Raw genomic sequence first — 18,952 nt, 5'->3', positions numbered from 1 at the left:
AGATTAGTTGTACCATTTTACATTCCCACTAACAAAATCTGAATGATCCAGTTTGGTATTTTTGATGCAATTTTTTGTATTGGATCCAATTTTTGGTTTGGTATTATGGATCCAATGATCCGTATTTGGTATTTTCACTACTTCTTAATTTTAGCTATTTTGATAGGTGTGTTTTAATTTGTATTTCCCTAGTGGTTGATGATGATGAACATTTTTTCATATGCTTTTTTGCCATCCTTACCTTCAGTGAAAAATTCATGACTTATGTCCTTTTTTTTTTTTACTATAGAGCTTTGAGAGTTCTTTATAAATTCTAGATATGAATCCTCAGTTGGGTACATCATTTACAGATGTGCTAGTGTGTAGCTTGTTTTTTCATTGTTTTCATGAGGGTTTTACAGACAGAGCAAAGTTTTAAAATGTGATGAAGCCCAGTTTATCACTTTTTCCTTTTAGGTGTTAAGAACTCTTTGTCTAGCCCTAGGGTGCGAAGATCTCTCCTGTTTTTGTGCCAGTACCATACTGTTTTGATTATTGTACCTTTGTAGTATAGCTTGAGAAGAGGGAACCTGGGACCTCTTGTTTTGTTGTTCTTTCTCAAGATTGTTTTGGCTATTTGGGGTCTTTTGTGTTTCCATACAAATTTTAGAATTATTCTAGTTCTGTGGAAAATGCCATTGGTGTTTTGATAGGAATTGCTTTGAATATGTAGATTGTGTGGAGTGGTATGGTCATTTTAACAGTATTCTTCCAGTCCACTAGCACAGTATATCTTTCCATCTATTTGTGTCATCTTTGATTTCTTTCATCAGTTTCTTACATTTTCTGAGTGCAGCTTTGTTTTTTTTCTTGGCCATGCCACACATCATATGGGATCTTAGTTCCCTGTCCAGGGATTGACCCCACACACCCTACAGTGAGTGCAGAGTCTTCACCACTGGACTACCAAGGAAGTCTTGTTAAATATACAGGCTTTTTACCTCCTTAATTAGATTTAGTCCTAGGTATTCTTTTTGATGTGATTGTAAATTGGATAGTTTTTTAAATTCCTCTTTCTGATAATTAGTGTATGGAAAGGTAACAGATTTCTGTATGTTAATTTTGTATTCTGCAATTTTACCAAATTCATGATGAGTTCTAATAGGATTTTGGTGATGTCTTTAGGATTTTTGATGGATAGTTTCATGTCATCTGAAAACAGTGATGGTTTTACTTCTTTCCTATTTGAATTTCTTTTATCTTTTGTCTGATTGCTGTGGTTAGACTTTCAGTACCACATTCAATAATAATGACAAGAATGGGCATCCTTGTCATGTTTTCCTGATGTTAGAGAAAATACTTTCAGCTTCTCACCATTGAGTATGGTATTGGCTGTAAATCATTCATTATATTGATATATATTCCATTAATGGACACTTTGTTGAGAATCCATAAATGGATATTGAATTCTGTCCAAAATTTTCTTTGCAGGAACTGAGATGATCAAATGGTTTTTTTATTCTTTCATTTGTTAATATGTTGTGTCATGTTGATTGATTTGCAGATATTGAACTATCTCTGTATCTCTAGGTTAATCCCACTTGATCATAGCATATGATCCTTTTAATGTATTGTTAGATTCTATCTGCTAATATTTTGTTGAGGATTTTTTCAAGAATATTGGCCTGTGATTTGTGTGTGTGTGTTGTCTGTTTCTGGTTTTGATATCAGGGTGATGGTGGCCTCATGGATGAGTTTGGGAATGTACCTCTTCAATTTTGGAGGATAATTTAAGAAGGATAGATGTAAACTCTTCTTTGTATGTTTGGTAGAATTCGCCTGTGAAGATGTCTGGTCCTGGACATTTGTTTGCTGAGAGCTTTTTAAATTACTGATTCAATTTCATTACTGGTAATTGATCTGTTCATATTTTCTATTTATTCCTGATTTGGTCTTTAAAGATTGTACATTTCTAGAGATTTATCTATTACTTCTTGGTTGTCCGTTTTATTGGCATATAATTGTTCCTTGTAGTCTTAAATGGTCCTTTGTATTTCTGTGGTATCAGTTGTAACTTGTCCTCTTTCATTTCTGGTTTTATTTGGGCCCTCTCTCTTTTTTCTTTGTGAGTCTGGCTCAAGGTTCATCAATTTTGTTTATATTGTCAAAGAACCAGCTCTTGAGTTCATTGAACTTTTCTATTATTTTTCAGTCTCTACTTCATTTATTTATACTCTGATCTTTGTTATTTATCTCCTTATCCTGACTTTGGAGTTTCTTTGTTCTTTTTCTAGTTCCTTTAACATTATGTTGTTTATTTGAGATCTTTCTTGTTTTCTGAGGTAGGCTTGTTTCACTGTAAACTTGTCCCTTAGAACTGCTTTTGCTGCATTCCATAGATTTTGGATCATTGTGTTTTTATTTTCATCATTGTGTTTTGGATCATTTCTGTTTTCTTCTGTCTCCAGGTATATTTTTATTTCTTCAGTGACCCATTGTTTGTTTAGTATCATGCTGTTTAGCTTGTACATGTTTGTGTTTTTTGCAGTCTTTTTTCTTGTAGTTGATTTCTAGTCTTATACCGTTGTGATCAGAAAAGGTGCTTGATAGGATTTCAGTTTTCTAGAATTTTGAGATTTGTTTTCTGGCTGTAGAATTGCCATAAGCACTTGTAAAGGATGTCGTCTTCTTTTGATGGAATGGTATTTATTAAGTCCATCTGGCCAGTGTTTCCTTATTGATTTTCTCTCTAGATGTTGTATCCATTGAGGAGGTGTTAAGTAGTCTACTATTATTGTATTACTGTCAGTTTCATTATATTCTCCTGTGTAAGTGCATACATATTTACAATTGATATATCTTCTTGTTGGGTCTACTCCTTTATATTTATGTCATTTCCTTTGTTATCTCTTGTTACAGTTTCTGTGTTCAAGTCTATTTTGTTTGGTATAAGTATTGCTATCCCAGTTTTCTTTTCATTTGCATGGAGTACCATTTTTCAGTCGTTCATTTTCAGTTTGTGTGTCTTTAGATCTGAAGTAGTTTCTTGTAGACAGTATGTATACATGGGTCTTATTTTATATCCATTCAGCTACTCTGTGTCTTAATTGAGTATTTAGTTCATTGGAAGGACTGATGCTGAAGCTGAAGCTCCAGTACTTTGGCCACCTCATGCAAAGGGTTGACTCATTGGAAAAGACTCTGATGCTGGGAGGGATTGGGGGCAGGAGGAGAAGGGGACGACAGAGGATGAGATGGCTGGATGGCATCACTGACTCAATGGACGTGAGTCTGGGTGAACTCTGGGAGTTGGTGATGGACAGGGAGGCCTGGCATGCTGCGATTCACGGGGTCACAAAGAGTCGGACACGACTGAGCGACTGAACTGAACTGAGTCCATTTACACTGAAAGTATTGATACAGATATATTTATTATCATTTTGTTCATCGTTTGGGGGTTGTTTTTGTAGTTCTTTATTGTTCCTTTCGTTCCTTTTGTTCTCTTCCCTTATGATTTGATGACTGTCTTTGCTGTTTGGATTCCTTTCTCTTTTTGTGTGTCTATTATAGATTTTTGATTCGTTGTTACAGTGAGATTTATATATATATATCAACTTTTATGTATATGTGATTATTTTAAGTCAGCCCTGGGATTTCTTTGGAAGGAATGATGCTAAAGCTGAAACTCCAATACTTTGGCCACCTCATGCGAAGAGCTGACTCATTGGAAAAGACTCTGATGCTGGGAGGGATTGGGGGCAGGAGGAGAAGGGGACGACAGAGGATGAGATGGCTGGATGGCATCACTGACTTGATGGACATGAGTCTGAGTGAACTCTGGGAGTTGGTGATGGACAGGAAGGCCTGGCATGCTGCGATTCACGGGGTCGCAAAGAGTCGGACACGACTGAGCGACTGAACTGAACTGAATCTCAATTTCAAATATATTTTTTAACAACCCTGCAATTTTACTCCCCTGCCCCTACAGTTACTGTTTTTTGACATTTTATTTTACATCCTTTTGTATATCCCTTAACTACTTATTGTACATATAGATGATTTTACTATATCTTTTAATCTTCCTGTGAGCTTTGTACATGGTTGATTTACTACTTTTACTGTATAGCTGCTTTTATCAATCAATGAGCTTTTCCTTTCATAATTTTCATGTTTCTAGTTGTGACCTTTTCTTGTTTGCTTAGAGAATTCCATTTGAGATTTCTTGCAAAGCTGGTTCTGTGGTACTGAATGCTTTTAGTTTTTGCTTTACTTTTGATCTCTCCATCAAATCTGAATGAAAGCCTTGCTGGATAAAGTATTCTCTCTTTTTTCAACATAGTATATAATTCATTCTATGTGAAATGTCCAGGATAGCCACATCTATATGCATTAAAAGTAAAGTAGTGGTTGCCTAGGGCTGGGCTTAGAGTGGGGAAGAGGGGATTAGAGTAATAGCTGAAGGGTACAGGGTCTTGTACTAAGATGATGAAAGTGTTTTAACGTTGATTCTGGTAATGGTTGAGCAACTCTGTGAATATACTAAAAACTATTGAATGGTACATTAAACTTAACTGGGTAAATTGCATGGTATGTGAGTTGTATCTCAGTAAAAAGGGAGTGATGCAGCCAGGATGGTGGGATGCCTCCTTTGGGCTCCAGTTTTCTCCTTAACCCCCTCTTAACTTCACTGTCCCTGCAGGGTATCTTCCTTCCCACCACATTTCAGGCCAGGAGTGTCTTGATCTGTCCCTGGCCATCCCTGTTGCCTTTCTCTTTTGGGCGGACCATGAAGTATGCTGGCCTTTTTATCAGCTGGTGTCCAATATGGGGATTTCTTTTTTGTTTGTTTATTCAAGCATAGTTGATATATTACAATATTGGGTTAGTCTCAGGTATACAGCAAAATGATTCTGTTACAACATATATATGTATATATATATATTTTTCAGATTATTTTCACAGATAGTATTCTTGATTTTAGTTTTTTCCCTTTTATCACTTTAAATATATTGTGCCCTCTGGCTTTCAGAGTTTCTGCTGGAAAGTCAGCTGATAGCCTATGGGAGTTCTGTTATATATAACTTGATGCTTTTCCCTTGCTGCTTTTTTCTGTTTTAAAATTGTATTTATTTTTTGGTTGTGCTGGATCTTTGTTGCTGCTGACAGACTTTCTCTAGTTATGGCGAGTGAGGGCTGCTCTTCATTATGGTCTGCGGGCTTCTCATTGCAGCGCCTTCTCTATTGCAGAGCACAGGCCTTAAGCACTTGGACGTCAGTGGTTGCAGCAGACGGGCTCAGTAGTTGTGGTACATGGGCTTAGTTGCTCCACAGCACGTGGGATCTTCCTGGACCAGGGATCAAACCTGTGTCTCCTTCATTGGCGGGCGGATTCCTAACCACTGAACCACCAGAGAGTCCTCCCTTGCTACTCTTAATATTCTTTCTTTAATTTTGCCATTTTAATTATAATATGTGTTGATATGGTCCTCTTTGGTTTGATCCTATTTGGGACTCTCTCTGTTTCCTGGACCTAGATTTTTGTTTCTTTGATTAGGGCAGTTTTCAGCTTTTATGTCCTTAAGTGTGTTCTCTGCCCCTTTCTCTTGGTGTTCTCCTGGATCCTTAACAATGTGAATGTTCTCCCACAAGCCACTTAAGCTGTCTTCATTTCTTTTCATTCTTTTTTTCTGTTCAGCCTCAGCGATTTCTATCTCTTTTCCATATTGTGATTTGTTTCTCTGCATCATTTAATCTACTATTGATTTCTTCTAGTGTATTTTTCATTTCAGTTATTGCATTTAATCTCTGTTTGGTTCTTTTTTTTTTTTTAATTTGTTTTTATTTATTTATTTGGCTGTGCCAGCTCTTGGTTGTGGCATGTAGGATCTTCTATCTTTATTGCAACATGTGGGATCTTTAGTCGTGACTTGCAAACTCTTAGTTTTGGCATGTGGACTCTAGTTCCCTGACCTAGGGTGGAACCCGGGCCTTCTGCGTTGGGAGCATGGAGTCTTAGCCGTTGGACCACCAGGGAAGTCCCTAGTATAGCATATTCTGAAGAACAGAGGTCTTCAGAAGAGCATGAGAGCCATTTTCAAGTGTCTGAAGGGCTGTTGGTGTAGAAGAGGAGTTTAATTTGCAGTGGGGGAAGCTCCAGGAGGCAGCGCTGAAATCAACAGTTGCAATTTACAAGGAGGCAAATTTGATTCTTCATGGTGGTTTAGTTGCTCAGTCGAGTTCGACTCGTGCAACTCTGTGCACTGTAGCCTGCCAGGCTCCTCTGTCCATGGGATTCTCCAGGCAAGAATACTGGAGTGGATTGCCATTTCCTTCTCCAGAGGACCTTCCTGACCCAGGAATCGAACCCTGCTCCCCTGCGTTGCAGGCAGATTCTTTACCAACTGAGCTAGGAGGGAAGCCCTTCGCTATCAGTAGAATGTTAGAGTCACCCATGAGAGAGCACTCTGCCAGCAAACAAACTCAAGCAGCGGGATGACCATTTGGGAGGAGGGTTGTAGGGACAGCTAAGTCATGGCCAACTCTTTTGTGACCCCATGCACTACAGCGCATTAGGCTCCATGTCCATGGGATTTTCCAGGCAAGAATACTGGAGTGGGTTGCCATTCCCTTCTCCATTGGTTCTTTTTTATAAGTTCTAAGTCCTTGTTAAATTCATTGTATTCATCCAGTTTTCTCCAGAGTTCTTCGATCATATTTTGATCACTACCTTGAACTCTTTATCAGGTAGATTGCCTATGGGATTTTTGTCTTGTTTCTTTTTTTGGAACATGTTCCTCTGCACCTCATTTTGCCTAATTCTTGTTTGTGGGTTGTCTACCTTGGTGGACCTTGACTGTACTGGGTCTCCACCCTTTCTATTTGTCTCTTTGCGGTTCCTTCTTTGTAACTTTAATAGTGGGAAATATTTTCTGCTAGTTACCAAGTTGTTCTCATTGGTAGTCCCTTTGATAAATAGTTTATTTTTGGTGTGCCTCTTGGGGGAGGCGCTCAGGGTCTTCCCACTTCACCATCTTTGCCACCAGTCTAACTATAGGGCTTTTTTGTAAATATTCTTTATCAAATTAAAGAAGTTGTCCTCTATTTCTGTTTTCTGAGAATTTTCATAGTGAATTTGTGTTCAGTCAGTTCAGTTGCTCAGTCATGTCTGACTCTGCAACCCCATGAACGCCAGGCCTCCCTGTCCATCACCAACTCTCGGAGTCCACCCAAACCCATGTCCATTGAGTTGGTGATGCCATCCAACCATCTCGTCCTCTGTTGTCCCCTTCTCCTCCTGCCCTCAATCTTTCCCAGCATCAGGGTCTTTTCCAATGAGTCAGCTCTTCACATGAGGTGGCCAAAGTATTGGAGTTTCAGCTTCTCATCAGTCCTTCGAATGAATACCCAGGGCTGATCTCCTTTAGGATGGGCTGATTGGATCTCCTTGCTGTCCAAGGGACTCTCAAGAGTCTTCTCCAACACCACAGTTCAAAAGCATCAATTCTTCGGTGCTCAGCTTTCTTTATAGTCCAACTCTCACATTCATACATGACCACTGGAAAAACCATAGCAAAGAGATGGGAATACCAGATCACCTGACCTGCCTCTTGAGAAATCTGTATGCAGGTCAGGAAGCAGCAGTTAGAACTGGACATGGAACAACAGACTGGTTCCAAATAGGAAAAGGAGTATGTCAAGGCTGTATATTGTCACTCTGCTTATTTAACTTATATGCAGGGTACATCATGAGAAACACTGGGCTGGAGGAAGCACAAGCTGGAATCAAGATTGCTGGGAGAAATATCAATAACCTTAGATATGCAGATGACACCACCCTTATGGCAGAAAGTGAAGAACTAAAGAGCCTCTTGATGAAAGTGAAAAAGGAGAGTGAAAAAGTTGGCCTAAAGCTCAATATTCAGAAAACTAAGATCATGGCATCTGGTCCCATCACTTCATGGCCAATAGATGGGGAAACAGTGGAAACAGTGGCTGACTTTATTTTTCTGGACTCCAAAATCACTGCAGATGGTGACTGCAGCCATGAAATTAAAAGACGCTTACTCCTTGGAAGGAAAGTTATGACCAACCTAGACAGCATATTAAAAAGCAGAGACATCACTTTGCCAACAAAGGTTCGTCTAGTCAAGGCTATGGTTTTTCCAGTGGTCATGTACGGATGTGAGAATTGGACTATAAAGAAAGCTGAGCACCAAAGAATTGATGCTTTTGAATTGTGGTGTTGGAGAAGACTCTTGAGAGTCCCTTGGACTGCAAGGAGCTCCAACCAGGCCATCCTAAAGGAGATCAGTCCTGGGTGTTCATTGGAAGGACTGATGTTGAAGTGTTGGCTTTTGTCAAATGCTATTCACTTTCTTTCATCTTAGAATGTCTTAATTTCTCTTTATTCCTAATGAATATTTTCACTGGGTATAGGATTCTCAATTGACAACTCTTTTCTGCTAGCTCTTTTGAACAATACTGTGCCACTCTCTTCTGGCCTCCATGGTTCCTGATGAGAAATCCTCTTTACTTGAATTTTTTCTCTAATTGATAAGACATTATTTTTCTTTGACTGCTTTCAGGATAACTTTTCCTTTCTTCCCTTTCCTTTTGGCCTTAAGCTTTTGTAAGTTTAATTATGATGTACCTTGAAATGGATTTCTTTGAGTTTATCCTGTTTTCTCAGATTTTCAAATCTGTAAATTTAATGTCTCTTGCCAAATTTGGGAAGTTTTAGCTATTTTATTCTTTGATTTTTCTTTTTTTAGCTTCACCCTCCTTCTCTTCTATGACTGATAACAAAAATTTTAGATCCTTTGTTATTGTCCTATAGGTCCCTAAGGTTCCATTCTTTTTTCCTTTTTCAGATTGTTTCCTCTCTATCAGACTAGATGATTTCTATTGTTCTGTCTTCCATTTCACTGATTCTTTCCTCTATCCCTCTATTTCCTCTATTCCTCTATTCTTTTCCTGTGCCCATCCACTGAGCTTTTTATTTCAGTTATAGTATTTCTCAGTTCTGAAATTTCCATTTGGTTCTTTATATCTTCTATTTCTTTGACGAGACTTTCTATTTTCTTATTCAGTCTTCTGTTTTTCATTTAAGTATTTAATTGCTCACTGAAATAATTGGCTACTTTAAAACCCTTATCAGCTAATTCCATCATCTCTGACATCTTGGTTTTAGTTTGTATTGATTACCTTTTATTAAGCTGACATCTTCTTGGCACTTGATATGACAAGTGATTTTCAACTGAAACCTGGATGTTTTGTATTATATTATTAGAATCTACATCTTCTGTCTTAGGTAGGCTTCTCTTACACTACTACAGGAGGGAATGGGGTAAAGGCTACTGCGTTATTACTACCAGGTCTCTAAGTTCCCCATTTGGCCTCCATTGGTATCCAAGTTAAGTGAGAAAGCTCCTTGTTACTGGTGGGCGGGTGTAAGAATTCTAGTTTCTTACATGTCTCCACTGACACTCTGGCACATGGCAGTGGGCTTATTACCACTGGCAATGATGAAAATCTAGACCCCCCCACTGGGCCTGCTCTGACCCCACTCCAGTAGGGAATGGGTGCAACATCTTGTTATCAGTTGACGGCATGAGTCCAGGCCCTATATGGAGTCTCCACGAGGGTGAGGGACTTGTTACCAGCTAGTGGGGATGAAAATCTTTGGCTTTAAGTGATACTACCTCTGTGTGAGTATTGGGGTACCTAGTCACAGCCTTGAGAGGGTAGAAGTCTAGGCTCTCCCTTGGCACTTGCCAGCATGGATGAAGTTTTCTGTCCTTTGAGGCTGGCCTAGTCCTTTGGGTAGAGAGAGTGGGATTTGGGGGAGGCTTTTCTGGTCTGTGTCTGATGTTTATAGATTGCCAGCTTCTTTAGTTTCATGTCTGGAAATGTGAGGCAAAAAGAAAACCCAGTCTAACTAGGTTGGTGTCATTTCTCAGGGGTTGAAGTGCCTAGGTGGTCTGGCTCCTTTATTCCACTTTTCAATCGTATTATGTTTGTTTTATATATAATGTCCGTGATTTTTACTTGTACCATCATCTTAGAAGAGGCAGCCTTTTCAGTTTCTTTATAGTTATTAAATATCTGTTCAGTTTCATAATATATTTTGAAAATGATTGTCCCAGTTACTAGGTGACTGCTGGCTTAAGTTGTTCTTTTCAGGTTTTATATGATTCCTGATAATTTGATATTTAAACTGTTTTATTGTGTATGTATTTTTAATGTTATTGCCCATAAATCTATTTCTGTATATAGCTACAAACTGAAAGTCTTAGCTGAAGGCCCATTTCACAGATCTTACAATTTCTACAGAGAGTTAGATTGGTGTGTAGTGACCATGCCCTTACATATCCGTAATCTCTAAAGGGGGAAGTAATAATAACTATTTTCTCATGGTACACTACCATTCCTAGGGAAACAGCTCAACATACACTCAATAGATGTGCCATAAATGGTTAATTGCAACTCTTCTTCTAGGATATTGTGTATGAAATTATTCTAAAAGTGAATTTTTAAATAATCATAGAGGTTTGAGTGAACATTTTTACTTACTAGAATACCTAGCATAGTGTCAAGAAATAAATTATTCCATTACTGTTACTTTGTTTTGTTGGTACCATTTGGTGCCAAGGGACAATATGAGAGAACTGGGCTGTGCATGGATTATTCTGGTTACTGTTAGGGTATAAATAGGACATTTGAATTAGCTACTAATTTAACATGTGTAGTAGTGGGGAGCATTAGTTATTTTAATTCACAGAAATGATTTTCAAGTTATGTTGGGATATTCTTGAACTGGTGTGCTTTTCAAAATATAGAGCCTTATTTCTATCTACAGTTTAACAATATTTTACTAGATTTGAACACTGTTCTCCAACTAATTGATTATATATAAAAGAATGGTTATTTTTAATATGTGCTTCTTTCAGTGTAATTGTTAACTGACATTTTTTGGGCAGAATCAGAAAACTGATTTGTCCAGAAGGAAAGAGTGAAATAGTAATCAAGTGTTGAAACTCTTAGCCATTGTCTTGTGTGTGTGTGTGTGTGTATGTGTGTGTGTCTGTATGGTATCTGAATATGATAAATGATAGACAACTTGCTGGAAATTAAGCAAATGGAAATGTTGATTAAAAATACTTAATAAAACTTTCTATAATACACTTTATATTTGTGCTACATTAAAAGTCTAAGAAGTGATAAGCCTTCTTTTATAGTCCTGCCTATTTAAAACTGACTGTGATTAAAATGTAATTTGTAGGGTGCTGGTATAGAAATATATCCTGGGAGTAAGTGCACTCTGAGTGATAACGGGATCCATCACTGCAAGGAAGGGATCCTCATTAAGGTGAGCCCCTGCTGAGACACCCTCTTTCGAAAGGGTAGAATTTAGGTTTTAGAATTTTAAATTTAGAATTTAGGTTTTACCTAAGAAACAGTTATGTTTTATGAAATTCCCATGTTATTTCTGTTTTCTGTTTTAAAAAGCATAAACAGTGTATAAATTTTAATGATATCAATAGTTGGTGGTTGAAAGTCTCTTATGAATACTTTGCTGCCCCATAGCTCTGCAAAAAGAGCAGAGGAATGCTGTGTCATTCACAGCTCAGATTGTGCTACCACATTTTAATAAGCATAGCTTTCTATTTTACTTTTAGAATAGCCTGAAAAAAGTGAGGTTTTTAAAGCAGGCAGTGTTGAATGTGACGGTTCCTTGAAACATTTTTTTCAATGTCACAGGACTTCTTAGATGAACATTATGACATTCCCAAAATATCCATGGTGAATAATGTCATACATAATAATGAAGGTTATGGTGTTGTCTTGGTGAAACCTACAATTTTCTCTGATCTGCAAGAAGATGCCCAAGATGAAACTGAAGGTATGGTATATTTAGTAATTTTCTAAATAAAATCTCGACCTAGTTTATTTCAGCATTAAGCTCTGATTAAAGATAGAAATCTTCTACTTAAAAAAAGATAACTAGCATACACTTAGGCACAGAGATAGAGAACTTGGTAAAGCTATAATATGGAGTCTAGGTGTGAAAGAAACTTTCAAAGTCAGCTGGTCAAAGCCTTGATGTGTGGTTTCTGTAGTCCTGTAGTTCCCTTCTCATGTTCGGTTTTCTCTAAATTTATAAAATAAGGATGGGCATACACTAGCAATGGAGGCTATTGCTAACAAATCCTGTTAGCATTTAAGGTTGGAGGCAGGAAAATGAACATTCCAGGTTGAAAACTGCATTTGACTGGAGGGGATCATAGAGTTTGCCTCTATTTTTTATTTGTAAAAGTAAATGTCTCCCTGACAGCTGTCTTTCTTGGCAGCAAAGCTGAGCTAACTCAGTTGGAAATTCTTGAATTTTTTTTTTCATTTATTTATTTATTTTAATTGGAGGCTAATTACTTTACATTATTGTGGTGGTTTTTGCCATACATTCACATGAATCAGCCATGGGTGTACATGTGTTCCCCATCCTGAACCCCCCTCCCACCTCCCTCCCCATCCCATCCCTCAGGGTCATCATCCCAGTGCACCAGCCCTGAGCACCCTGTCTCATGCATCAAACCTGGACTGGCGATCTATTTCACATATAATATACATGTTTCAATGCTATTCTCTCAAATCATCCCACCCTCGCCTTCTCCCAGAGTCCAAAAGACTGTTCTTTACATCTGTATCTCTTTTGCTGTCTCATATATAGGGTCATCGTTACCATCTTTCTAAATTCCATATGTATGCATTAATATACTATATTGGTGTTTTTCTTTCTGACTTACTTCACTCTGTATAATAGGCTCCAGTTTCATCCACCTCATTAGAACTTATTCAAATGCATTCTTTTTAATAGCTGAGTAATATTCCATTGTGTATATGTACCACAGCTTTCTTATCCTTTCCTCTGCCGATAGACATCTAGGTTGCTTCCATGTCCTGGCTATTGTAAACAGTGCTGTGATGAACATTGGGGTACACATGTCTGTTTCAATTCTGGTTTCCTCGGTCTGTATGCCCAGCAGTGGGTCTGCTGGGTCGTGTGGCAGTTCTGTTTCCAGTTTTTTAAGGAATCTCCACACTGTTCTCCATAGTGGCTGTACTAGTTTGCACTCCCATCAACAGTGTAAGAGGGTTCCCTTTTCTCTGCACCCTCTCCAGCATTTATTGTTTGTAGACTTTTTGATAGCAGCCATTCTGACCAGCGTGAGATGGTACCTCATTGTGGTTTTGATTTGCAGGAAATTCTTGAATTCCAAGCCATGACCCAGATCACTATGAAATCTCAGCCATGCAGGATTATGCCTTGGCATGGGTGAGGAACATTTAAAGGATGATGAGTAGTCCTTCTCATCCTTCAAGGTCCACTCTATCTGTTGTTTTTCTCCTCATAGTTCTATAGGTCAGAAGTTAAGGTGAGCTTGGCTGGGTTATCTGCTTAGGGTCTCACAAGGGTGAAAGTGAAGTATCAGCTGGACAGGGCCCTTATCTGAAATCTCTGGGAGAGAATCTGCTTCCAAATTCCTTATGTGTTGGCAGAATCAATTTCCTTGAGGTTGTAGGACAGAGATCTCTTTTTTTTAATTGTTGTTGCCAGCTGTTGGCTAGGGGTTGCTCTCAGCTCTTAGGGATCACTCTTGGGTTATTGCCCCATGACCCCCTCCATTTCAGCAACAGAGGACCTCCCTCAGAGCAAATCTCTCACGCTTCAAATCTTTCTCACGCTTTAAATCTCTTTATGCTTTCTTCTTCATCATCTAGCCAGGGAAAGCCTTGCTGTTAAAGGATTCATATGATTAGGTTAGGAATACCTGAGTTATATCCTTTTCTTAAGGTCTGATAAGTAACCTTATCTGCAAGGTCCTTTTACCATTTAACAGTCGTAAAAGTAACAAGGGGCAGGCATCACAGGGCCATCTAGAATTCTGCCTATCACAGGCAATCACTTATAAAGCTGCTAAATTGGGAGTTCCTTTAGGGAAACTAAAGTACTAGTACTGTTCTGTTTATCTTTGTATCTAGCTTCTAATACAGTGCTTGTAAATATCCAGGAGAGGTCTGTTGAATGAATGAGATCTAGGATAAAAAGAGAAAATTCGAAGTTGGTAATCCTGTATGAGAGTCAGGAAAGCTTGACAATTAATACAACTGCTTGTTGAGACACTATGGCAGAGAGTTTGGAAAGTCCAGTCAAATGACACAGGACCCCTTGACAGAAAAAACTTGAAAGCTGTGATAGACTGTAGAAATACATGTTTTAGTTGGGGTGGTTTGTATATTTAACTCAATTTTTATAATTTTTTTTTTCCAGAAAATAAAGCACTTAAAGTTCAGACAAGTGGAGAGGCAGATGTAGCTGAAAGAGTGGATCTGGAAGAGCTGATTCAATGTGCAACTGGTAAAATGGAGCTTTATGCGAGAGCTGAGCTTTCTGAGCAAGTTGAAGGCAATTGTGAAATTGTAAATGAACTAGTTGCTGCCTCCACACAAAAAGGCCAGATGAAGAAGAAAAGGTTGAGTGAACTGGGGATCACACAAGCTGATGACAACTTAATGTCACAGGAGATGTTTGTTTCAATTGTGGGGAACCAGTTCAAGTGGAATGGGAAAGGGAGTTTTGGCACATTTCTTTTCTGACCACTGTGATGTAAATAGATAGCAAAATATTGAATTTTGCACGTTGCCCCCAAGAATCACTGCTGCTATCATACTTTGCTTCATGTCTATATTTTGTATCTGATATATTCAGTTGGATTTGAGTGAAATGTAGCTTTATTTCTCTCGGCAAGTGTTGCACGTAAAACACTCTCTCTCTGTTTAATAAAGTCATAAAACAAAATAGAAAACATTTGGAGATTCGTATCCAGAAAGTCTTGCTTTCTCAAATACATAGTTCCCACATTAAGTCTATTAATAACTTTCTAGTATAAATATACTTTAGCACTTCAAAGATGAGGAAGAAAGGCAGAGAATGCCAGGTGCGTGCACAAAAACGTAGTGTATCAAGATGCAGTATTCTTATAGTTGTCTTTTTAATCCCAGTTACAGTGAGTCTGATAGCCATGCTTTATTTGCATAATACTTGTAATATTTGCATAAAGCTTGTAATATTTGCATTAAAGCTTTTATGATTGGGACGTGACCTGCCTTATCAGACATATTGAGAATCTTGAGAAGAAATGCCTTTTTATGCTGAACTATGTAATCATCAAAGCAATAATGGCATAGCAGGTTTGAAACAGGAATGAGACGTGTTCTTCAGAGCCAGTGTGTACATAGAGCATTTTCCCTGTTGCTGAATATGAATGATTAAAAAGAAGGTACTTTTCTTTCACCATAAAAGTACTCTGATCAGATTTCTTACATAGGCAAAATGATTACCTATAAACATATCAGCTCTATGTTCTTGATATCTTATTGTAAAGTACAGCTTTTTAAAATATTTATAAGAAAGTATATGTGACATTAATGTTCCTACTGATTAAAATTACAATGATGAAAATAAGAAATTGAATCTTGTGATATTTTTTCAAATGCATTATGGGCCATAGTGCACGTGTGCACGTGTGATCCTTTGAAGTACATACAGTATTTTGACATCATTTTAGTGTTTCAGAAAGACTATTAAAATGTTTTCTCAGAGAAATTGTTTCTTAAATTTGAATAAGTTGTAATTTTATTTTTCAGATGCTAAAAAGTGTGGAAGGATTTGTGTTAGACTTTTCGTTTGACCATTGCAAGGCATTTTTCTTTTACTCTTTAAATCCTATTCCAAAAGTAATACTAATTAATTCTGTGTCACTTGAGCTAAATTCTTTTTTGAAAACCATTTATTCAACTTAAAAAGATCAAATTGGTTTTCGGATTAAATTTCTGTTTTATCTTAGAGTTTAGATTTTGTTTATTTTCTCTTGTAACTTACTAGATAGAGTGTCAGGAGAATGACCAGGTAAGTAAAGTTAATACCTTCTTTGTTCCTTATTATAGGATGATGGTTTTTCAGATTTCATTTCTATCTCAGTTTAAATCTAACCTTACTATATATTAATTTTTGTTCAAATGATGAGTTAGTGAATAGACAAGTATATTCTTATTTAAGTTACATAGAGTCCATTTTGCTTATTGGGGAGGATTGAGCATCTCAGATAACTTAGTTCAGGGAGTATAGAGAGAGCCCTCGAGGGATTTGACAGTTGAAGTAAAAATACTGACATGGAAAAAGTTTTTACTTGAGATTAAGTATTAATATATAGTCAAATCTACTCTTCTGAGTCTTGTGACTTGTTTACATAGGGCTTGTCCATTACAAGCTTATAAAAGTATTTTATATTATCTTCTAGTACAAGTAGGCTTATTTCAGTTTACACTTCTAATCCACCTGTAATTTGGTTTTGTGGATGTTATGATGTAGAACTGGTTTTCTCTCAGTGGTTAGCAGGTTCCCTTGATAGTGCCTGTTGACTAGTTCATCTTCCCCACTTAACTGGAATCATGCTAAATTCCCATGTTTGCCTATAGTTGACCCTCTGGCTTAAAAACTACTGTCTGATAATCTCTAGTTAAGTGTATATTCTGTTACAAGAATCTACATCACTAGCACTCAATCAAATTTGAATAGAAGTATTTTCTAGCCATCCTGCATTGTAGCAAGTTATTTCTCCTCTTAGTCACCAGAGGAAAATATAGCCTCACTTACTCTTTTGAAAACCTTCAAAACCTTCTTGAAAATTAACATTTATCTCTTTCTTTGATATAATAAAAAATCATCAATTTTAAATCTACAACTCCTTTTGAGTCTTGACAAATATGTAGTTATGTAACTACTACTACAACCATAATATTGAAAGTCCCCATCATCTTTAATAAAAGTTCCCTCATTTTTCTTTGCAGTCAATCCCCTCTGCCTCCTGTTGGGTCCTGGCAACCTCTTATCTGCTGTCAGTCACCATAGTTTTGCTTGTTCCTAGAATTGTGTATAATAAAGAAAGACTCAGCATATAGTCTTTGTGTCCATCTTCTTAAGCTTAGCATAATGCTCTTAAAGTACATCTATATCGTTTCATGTGTCTGTATTTCGTTTTTATGGCTGCATAGTTTTCCATTGTGTAGCTGTTGAATATCCTACCAGCAGTCTATGCGAGTTCTAGTTGCTCTACATTTTTGCTAACACTTGGTAATTGCCATTCTTTTAAATTTTAAGTATTCTAACGGATGTCCAGTGATAGCTCATTGTGTTTTTAATTTGCATTTACTTTATGATTAATGGTGTTTAGCATCTTTTCATATGCTTACTTGCCATTTCTATATCTTTGGTGAAGTGTCTATTCACGTCTTTTGCTTATTTTATTCCCCCCAATCAGGTTGTCTTATTGAGTTGTACGGTTTGTGTTTTTTAATTCTGGATGCAAATTTTTAATCAAATATATGTTTTGCAAATATTTCCTTTCTGCCTGTGGTGTGGGCTTTAATTTTCTTAATAGTACCAGTTTATGCCTTCTCTGGAAACCTTTTTTTCTCTTTTCCTACCTTCTTTTTGGGCTTCCCTTGTGGCTCAGTGGTAAAGAATCCACCTACAATATGAGAGACCTGGGTTCAATCCCTGGGTTGGGAAGATCCCCTGGAGAGGGAAAGGCTACCCATTCCAGTATTCTGGCCTGGAGAATTCCATGGACTGTATAGTCCACCGGGTCACAAAGAGTCGGACATGACTGAGTGACTTTCACTTACCTTCTTTTGGGTTGTTTTTTTTTAACTTAAAAAATGGATCCATTTTATCTCTACCATTGGCTTATTATACACGCGTTAAATATATATTTGATAGTTTTGCTTCAGGGCAGTAGTTCTCAATCAGAGGCAAGTTTGGCCCCTTACCTCTACCCCAAAAGGACATGTGCCAAAGTCTGGAGACGTTTTTGGTTGTCACAACTTAGAGTGGAGTGCTCATGGTGTGTATAGGTAGAGGCCAGGGATGCCAGTAAACATCTGAACCTAACAGTGTACCTGTACCCTCACACTGTGGAATGACATTTTGGCCAAAAATGTCAGTTGTACCAAGAAAAGCTCCTGCTCCAGGCAGTCCTCAGCAACTTTTTCTGTAAAGAACCAGATAGTAAATACATGGTCTTATATCTCCTTCTACCCACCCGCTTCCAAAATGTATAAAACATTCTTAGCTTCGGAACAAAAATAAGTAGCAAGATGAATCTGTCCTATGGCCTGAATTTGCTGACCCTTGCTCTACAGTTTACAATAGACAGAAACTGTCTTCTCACCTTATGTGTAAAGTCCATTTTCCCTTCTTTGCCTCGTGCTATTGTTGTCAAACACTTTACCCTTACACAGGTTTATAAGCCCCTCGATATTTTGCTATCATTTTTGTTTTAACCTATTAGCTGTCAGGAAGATTGAAAAATGTGTCTTTTATATTTGTTAATGTATGGACTATTTCTGGCACTTTTCATTCTTCATTATATAGATCCAGTTTTCTATTTGGTATCATATTCTACCTGAATAATATTCTTTATCATTTCTTTTGGTATAGGTCTGCTGACACTGAATTCTTCTAGATTTCATTTGTCTGAAAATGCCTTTATTTTGTCATTAATTTTGAAAGATGACTTTTTGCTGCTTCAGATCAGATCAGATCAGTTGCTCAGTCGTGTCCGACTCTTTGCAACCCCATGAATCACAGCACGCCAGGACTCCCTGTCCATCACCAACTCCCAGAGTTCACCCAGACTCACGTTCATCGAGTCAGTGATGCCATCCAGCCATCTCATCCTCTCTCGTCCCCTTCTCCTCCTGCCTCCAATCCCTCCCAGCATCAGAGTCTTTTTCAATGAGTCAACTCTTCCCATGATGTGGCCAAAGTACTGGAGTTTCAGCTTTAGCATCATTCCTTCCAAAGAAATCCCAGGGCTGATGTTCAGAATGGACTGGTTGGATCTCCTTGCAG

At 37.7% G+C, this 18,952-nt stretch overlaps 1 protein-coding gene across 2 annotated transcripts in view; it reads left to right on the top strand.

The window, feature by feature from the left end:
* SHCBP1 (SHC binding and spindle associated 1) overlaps positions 1 to 15,053 on the top strand; it is a 37,271-nt gene extending 22,218 nt beyond the window's left edge. The window contains exons 11-13 of one of the 2 annotated variants that reach the window (NM_001192579.1): positions 11,261 to 11,347; positions 11,740 to 11,881; positions 14,309 to 15,053. In NM_001192579.1, the coding sequence (NP_001179508.1) occupies positions 11,261 to 11,347; positions 11,740 to 11,881; positions 14,309 to 14,634 (555 nt within the window). In that variant the 3' untranslated portion in view covers positions 14,635 to 15,053. The remainder of the gene's footprint in view (positions 1 to 11,260; positions 11,348 to 11,739; positions 11,882 to 14,308) is intronic. The other variant, XM_059876756.1, reaches the window with a different exon arrangement.
* The last annotated feature ends 3,899 nt before the right edge of the window (positions 15,054 to 18,952 follow it).

The sequence above is a fragment of the Bos taurus genome, chromosome 18, assembly GCF_002263795.3.
Source record: "Bos taurus isolate L1 Dominette 01449 registration number 42190680 breed Hereford chromosome 18, ARS-UCD2.0, whole genome shotgun sequence".
Lineage (NCBI taxonomy): Eukaryota > Metazoa > Chordata > Mammalia > Artiodactyla > Bovidae > Bos > Bos taurus.
Note: the sequence above shows the minus strand (reverse complement) of the source record. Positions and strands in the feature narration are given on the sequence as shown.